Consider the following 7,733-nt stretch of genomic DNA (forward strand, 5'->3'; position numbering starts at 1 on the left):
AGAAGAAGAAGAAGAAGAAGAAGAAGAAGAAGAAGAAGAAGAAGAAGAAGAAGAAGAAGAAGAAGAAGAAGAAGAAGAAGAAGAAGAAGAAGAAAATGTGGCCCTTCCAGGGAGACTGAGAAATAGGAATAGGTCCTATTCCTTACTTTCCCTGAAGCTGACCTCCAAGATCCTTTGAAAGACACTCTGGGGTTGTAAAACTGACAAGAGTTTGAGAAATTTGCATCTGAAAGGAATCCCAGTTAAGAGTAACAATAAAGAGTTGAACTAAAGTTAAATACTCAGGAAAAAAATGGAAGCTCTGAAGCCTAAAGGCCTGAAGAAACAGTTCTCAAGTTAGGCAGAGGAAAGGAAAGTTTCAGTCCCAGTCTGTCTGACAAAGACTAGAGAGCTGGCTCAGCCTGGGTGGCTGCAGCACAGGCCCATTGGGAATGATTACATGGTCTAGTCAGCAGCAGAGGGATAGGTCTACACTATCACTGTCAGCAGCAGCAACTTAAGGAATCTGCTTCATCTTTTTTGTCCTTACTTTTTATTTTTGAGATTATAATATAATTGCATCACTTCTCACTTCCCTTTCTTTCTTTAAAATCATCCCACTTGCCCTCTTTGTTCTCTTTCAAATTCATGGCCTCTTTTTCATTAATTGTTGCTACATGCATATACGTTTAATTAATATATTACATTTAATAAATTTATATTATATATAATATAATCCTAAATATAACCTGCTCAGTCTGTGCAATGTTATTTGTATGTATATTTTCATGGCTGACTATTTGGTATTGGATAACCAATTGGTGTGCTTTTCCCTGGAGTGTCCAAATGGAGAAATCTACAAAATGGATAAAATCCCACACCTATGTCCCAGAGGACATTGTGGAAGAAGGGTAGAAAGACTGTTAGACCCCGAAGCTCAGGGAAAGATGTAAGAAGCTACACCCACCAAGTCTCACCAATGTGATTGCCTGAACCTGAGCTGAGCAAGAACAACAATAGCCATGCCAACATGGACAGTGAATGCCCACAAGACTTAAGCCCTCAACAAGGAATCACAGACAACTAAGAAATCCCTTCATCTTTTTAGGGACTTTGCTCAGGTAAAACTAGGATCCTTGACAATATAGAGGGAAGGAATTTCAGGGTAATCCATGAAGCAGAGCTAGAGTTTATTTTAAAAAGATAGGCGCTCAGGGATCAGTAAGGCATGTCCAACAGTATAGGTGTAAGCATCTCAAAGAACATAGGGGTTCAAGGGGCGACTGTATTATAACACTATCACATTCCTCCTCTGGCTCTCTTGGGTGTACAATACACATGTACACTCATGCACACACATGCACACGCTCATTCAGTCAATCATCAGGAATAATAAATAGTTCAAGCACATAGTTTATAGTTTCATCTTCATTCTAAGTGAAAACTTTAAATGAACAAAATGTTTACTACTTTAAGAACATTCTTAGTAAAATATTTTATAATGAGCTTTTGAAACATAAATAGCAAGCACATGTGTAATGTGTGAAACTTTCAATGTAAAAAGTTAGTGTAATAAAGCAAATATCAAAACTACTAAAGACTGGCTGATTGGTTCGTTGGTTGGTTAGTTGGCTGATTGGTTGGTTGGTTTGGTTTTGGGTTGGTTTGATGAACGAATAGGGAAAAAAGAAAGAAAATTAATAACATGTGTGAGAGGAAGGCAAAGAAGAATGGAGAAGAAAAAACATGAAAAGATGAGTTAAAAAGAAAACAGGACTTCCAACTGATAACTGTGAATGGATCTGTGAAATGGGTAGGAGGGATTTGAGGATATGCATTTTACAGTTTTTATTATAAAACATTTCAAATATATACAAATATAGAAGAAATTATATCTATCATTGCCTTTGATTATTTGTCTCCCACTGTATATTAGTGTGAAGCAAGTCTGATAAGTCACTTAAATGAGCGGAATTTTCAGGTTTTAAGGATTATAGAGCACTGATGTAACTTTTAAAGAAATACTATTAGTAGCTAATGAAATATAATGAAAAAGGCATTATTCTCCCCAGAAAAATAATGCAACAGGAGAACAGGCTGTCTTGTTTCTTATATTGTTTATCTAAATTCTACATTTTAATAAAAATAAACTATTTTCCTTCTTTAATAAGGTCACCAGAATGCTAAATCAGAAAATGCCATTAAATAAATATTAATCCTAATTTCAACAAGGTATTGGCAAAGGCTCTTAGGTTGTGCATATGTTGGACAACATGAGCTGGGCCACAGTTTAAGTAAACTTACAGAGAGTGTCATGGTCATGTCTAGGGCAACAATTAATAGTTCAGTCAGCCTTGAAGGAAGACTGACCTCCAGTGGTACAGGGACTCTATTAGTGGGCCTGCTTATGTCATTGATTTTAATAATGACTTGGACAAAGACAAGGAGAACAGTTAGTATTGATAGACATTCAACAAAATGCCACACAAGTAAAATTAAATTAAATTCATAATATTTTAGGTTAGAGAAGCTAAACTTCTAAAAAAAAAAAAAAAAAAAAAAAGACTGTGTAGCATGCCACAATTTCTGTTCTCCAAATCCAACATGGTTCCATAGCACCACTCCCATGGTGTGTGAAGCAGTGCGCTGTTGTAGCTGCAAAGCTATTTTGTTGCTCATTTCCCAACCACCCCTTAATGTCAGGGTTTGCATCATCAGTCAAGAAGTATGTACACAACTCGGAAGCCTTTGCAGAGAGCTAGGTCCCCCTGCATGGAGGCGTAGAGTAAGAGCAGCAGAAAGAACAAGGGGACATGTCGCTCTTACAGTGCTAGAACGGATGGGAGGAGAAGCTGGTTTGGGAAAGGAGGCTCTGCTCAGGTTTCGAGATAACATTAGTGAGAATATGGATGGCCTCCACGAGAGCATTAGGAGTACACTCTAGTACACCCTCAATTGCTTTACAGCCATCCTGTGAAATAGCTGATGTATCATCATCCTGACCTTGCAAATGCTGGGGTTTCCTGAAGCACTTGCTCTAACAGCTATGTTCTAATGACAATAACGAAGAATTGAAAATATCATTGATTCGGTGATTAATTCTGAGACATTCTTGCTCTTACTCAAGTCATAACTTGAGTAGCTCATTCTAGAAAATGACAGACTCAGCAGACAGAGGCTGTATTCCTTGGTGCGTGATCATGGTTGGCAATCTACTTAGACACCAGATCTCTCTTCCCTGGGATCCTGAATATTGGATAGACCTTTCTGGGCCTTAAACTAATATTTATATTCTAACCAATGTACCAATAAGCATATGGATTCTATCTGTAATTGTTTTATTTACAAACATTACAAGCTCCTTTCCACACACATGGCATACCATATGTATATTCTTTTTCCCTTGACTAGGGGCTCAAGATCTGGATCGCATCCGACTCTCCACCTACAGAACAGCATGCAAGCTGAGATTTGTGCAGAAGAAATGCAATTGTAAGTGTGCCTTTTGTTTGTGCTAATTACCTGTATGAGTACTATCATTTACACTTCTTAACTGGGCTTATTCAAACCAGGTTTTCTTACGAGGATTGATAAACATATGCTTACACAAGAATAAAGGGGGAACTGTGGTCATGAATGGTAGAGAAACAGTTGCTAAGCAACTCTGAGGGCTGATTTAGTCTTAACTACGGAAGTCTTAGAATGGATGAGCCTCTTCAGATCTATATCTATAGGTATCTCTCTCTCTAGATATAGATATATAGTTTAGATGTATAGATATATTGATATAAATAGATAGATAGATGATAGATAGATAGATAGATAGATAGATAGATAGATAGATAGATAGATAGATAGATAGATGAAAGGATAGATATAAATATATATGAATATATGTATATATAGGTACAGATAGAAGATTGATAGATAATAGGTAAATAATAAATACAAATGTTATATATATGAATATAAATATATGATAGGCAGGTAGATAAATGGTTGACAAATCTAGAAGCAAGAGAAATTTCTGAATTCTATGTGGAGTGTTTTATCTCTTCTCTACCTGGGGCATCTTAAATGCTATCCAAGTACTTTGAAAACCATCATACATACAATGGTCTCTGTATGTCCACATATAACTATCAGTGTTTGCAAACATTGAGAAAATGTTAAAGCGTCTTTCTAAAGCTATAAAATCAGCCCAAATAATCAATGTGTTGATTACAGTTGTGGGCAATAATGGCAAAAGAGACCTAGCTTTACAAACCCCAGGAAGCTAGCACTTGGGAGGCAGAGGCAGGTGGATTTCTGAGTTCAAGGCCAGCCTGGTCTACAGAGTGAGTTTCAGGACAACCATAGCGACACAGAGAAACCCAGTTCTCAAAATCCAAAAAAAAAAAAAAAAAAAAAAAAAAAAAAAAAAAAGAATTTAAACTACACACAGCAAGCAATGGCCAATCACGTGAACAGTTCACTGTTCCCCGTGGGTTGCCATGCTCCTTCATGCTGCCACAGCTGTTTTCTCTGGCAAAAATATTACTTCATGATTCATTTGTATCAATTTTTTCTGTTCTTTTGAAAGAATTGATTCTGATTCAAAATTTATAACGTCCCATTTACTAATTAGTAAAGGACAGGGTTGGTTTTTTTAAGCCATAATGTTGTACACAGAATATACATATAGTTGTTGAATTTCTAACATGGAAATTAGACTCTTAGTGAATGCAGAGCCAGCCACTTTCCCAGGCCTACCCTGCCAGAGTCTCTACAGGAATTTTTCCAGGGCAGCTCCCCAAACCCCAGACTTCTGTATCCAGTTGTTTAGGACTGGGTGGTGAAGTGACTCAGTCTCTCAATGTGCTTACCTAAAGGGTATTAAGCGATAGACCAAGATCTGTGTGTGTGTGTGTGTTGTGGCCAAGACTGGAGATAGATTTTAGTTGGTAGGGTGCTTGCTTAGCATACATAAAGTCCCCATCACCACATTAAGCAGATAGTACATGGTCAGAAGGAAAAAGAATTCAAGGTCATTGTTAACTACATAGTGATTTTGAGGCTATAGTGGGCTACCAGAGACCCTGTTTTCAATAATTAATTAACCTGACTTTTTAAAAGAAGACATAGCTGCATTTATATTCTTAAGCATGAATAAGCCAGTAACCCCTGTTCCGTTAAGAGGTAAGGAAAGAACTTCCAAAGAGAAAAACTTCCTGTTCCCTTCACTGCAAAATAGAACAAATGAGGGCTCTCCAAATTGAGAAAATTTCTCCCACATTCTTATGACTTGTTTCAGCACCTGGCCTTTCAGATTATGGGGGAAAGGAAAAAATGGACTGAGAGCTCCATCCCCCATAAACCTTTGCCAAGCTTTCTGTAGGCTCCTTTCAGTAAAGGTGGGGACTTCCACAAAATGGCTAAGAGGAGTGAGAACATAAGTGGGAGAGAAGATAGAGAAGAGAGTGGAGGGAGGAATAGAGTCCTTGTGCTCAGCAACCCTAAAGCCAGCATTGCTACATGCACACACTGCTGGCACTGTAGCTGGTGAATCCTGTGGGCCGTAGTCCTCCTGATCTGAGAGCCTGTTCTCATTCTTATACATTTCAATTTTCTTCTAGTTCTTCTTGAGTCTAATCCTTATCCTGCATTCAAAACTGTGTCCCAACCTACTTGGAAAATAGTATGGAATAGTAATAGAAGCAGAGGGGACACCAATAGTCCATGTATAGGGAACCCAGGAACCTCAAAGCTGCCTAGTGTCTCCTTACACATCCCTTCAAGTTTCCTCTTAACTCAGTAAACATGTATGGCCATGGGTCAGGAAACAGAGACAGTGTGACTGACCATGAGACTGACCTTAAAGTTGCCTATAGTCTCCTGGGTAGCTGGACTGTTGAGAGGTGCATAAGCCCATAGTAAGAAATGATACTCCGGGGGTCCTGGAGAGACCATGCCCTGATGTGAGGGACTTTCTTGAAGAAGAATCTGGACTGGCATTAAGCAAACAGAAAAAATAAAACCATTTTGTACTTTACAATGTACCTGATAGGTTTCATGCATATTTAGAATGAGGAAAAAAAATCACAGTCCAAAAGAACTAGCTAAAAGTTAAAGCTCAGAAAGGAAAGCAAGCATAGCTGGGATGTAGTAAGCTTTAAATACGCTTTCCACGTTGCTCAGAACATCAAATGCGTGGCTGCATTTGCTCCAATTTCTTTCCTAACAATAGATGAAACAGTGTAATGTTCAGAGTTACTTGTGAAATGTTAACCCAATTGATCTTGGCTTATCTTAATCGGTGTTGGAGTCTTCTAGAAATGTAGACAAAGGGCATGATCATTTTAGTAACAACATTCACCAGTGCTGAATTTACGTCCTTGCATTAGAGCAAGGTAATTCTACTCTACAGTAAAAGCCAACACGATGAATTGTGGTGCCTTGTAATGGAGTTTTACTCCACAACAAAGAGCATAATATAAAAATCAGAATGCAGTGGATTTGTCTCTCAAGAGCACAAAGATGCAGATCACCTCCAGGAGCAAAGAGAAAGAACAGAGGTTTGCTACTTGCAGCAAGGACCACAAAGAAGATGATACGTGTTGGAGCAAGTGAAGCAAAGGGCAGGACTGATCTTTAAGACAAAGCAACTCCAAGCTTGCTTACAGTTGAGGGCAAAGGAGAGAGTGTCCCGGCAGCAGAAGCCTAGCACCTGCTAACCCAGACTTACTGAGATATCTCAGCCTGCCTTCGATACTATAACAAATATGTCGTCATATATGTAGCTTGTAAACAAAAGAAATGAATTTATTTTTTCATAGCAACAGTGGCTGGGAAGTTCATGATGAAGGCACCAGTTTACCTGGTGTCTGCTATGAGCCCAATTTCTGAATTTTAGATGGCATCTTTCTTCTCAAGAGACCTCAAGAGACTGAGAGGGGGATGTCATAACCTACAGCCTCTTTCATAAGGACCTGAGTCTCCACTGTGAGGTTCCACTTTGAGGACTTAATCACTTTCCTAAAGATCCTACCTCCTTCTGCTGCTGAATTGGAGATTAAGTTTCCACATGTAGTCAGAGGAGGGGAGACAGGTACAATCAGGTCGTGCACAGGACAGCTCATTATGGCATTTATTTCATGGAAATCAGTGGACTGTAACAAAGCACATGATGTTTATTTTTAGGTGCAGAAACTCCTTAGAGGTAAAATTTATTCTGCATATTAGCAAAACTAAATTTAAAGCCTACATCATAGAAGAAATGTATATAAAATTGGCTCTTATGAAATCATTCCACAGAGGGAAAATTACCTGAATACAGCAGGAATGTATGGATTTTTTTATTTTCTGAAGTCAAAGACTACGCATGTTAGTTAATTACCCATCCTACGCACACAGAGCACAGATTCCCATTACAGATGCTGAGGCCATCTCCTTTGATACTTGGTAGATGCTGAGAATACGGACTCCCAGTGCTGTGGAAAAGACTTAAAGGCAGGCTAGCAAATCTTTGTATAGACCAAGAATTATTTGGTAACAGGAAACAGTATTATGTAGACGCTATTAAGTAAATTATTGTTCCTGCAAATTTAATCCCCATTAGAAGTCATTAACTAGAGAAAAATTATACTCATTCATTATATGCTTCGTTTTATCAATAAAAATAAAATATTGTGGGAAAATTCTCTGTCTCTATCTCTCTCCCTCTGTCTTTCTCCCTCTGTCTTTCTCTCTCTCTCTCTCTCTCTCTCTCTCTCTCT

At 38.3% G+C, this 7,733-nt stretch overlaps 1 protein-coding gene across 16 annotated transcripts in view; it reads left to right on the forward strand.

Annotated features, from left to right (window-relative positions):
- Nucleotides 1-7,733, forward strand: part of Dtna (dystrobrevin alpha) — a 342,602-nt gene that overhangs the window by 223,787 nt on the left and 111,082 nt on the right. For all 16 annotated transcript variants that reach the window (XM_021151027.2, XM_029471848.1, XM_029471844.1 and 13 more), the window contains one exon: nt 3,391-3,471. In XM_021151027.2, coding sequence (XP_021006686.1) covers nt 3,391-3,471 — 81 coding nt within the window. The remainder of the gene's footprint in view (nt 1-3,390; nt 3,472-7,733) is intronic.

The sequence above is a fragment of the Mus caroli genome, chromosome 18, assembly GCF_900094665.2.
Source record: "Mus caroli chromosome 18, CAROLI_EIJ_v1.1, whole genome shotgun sequence".
Lineage (NCBI taxonomy): Eukaryota > Metazoa > Chordata > Mammalia > Rodentia > Muridae > Mus > Mus caroli.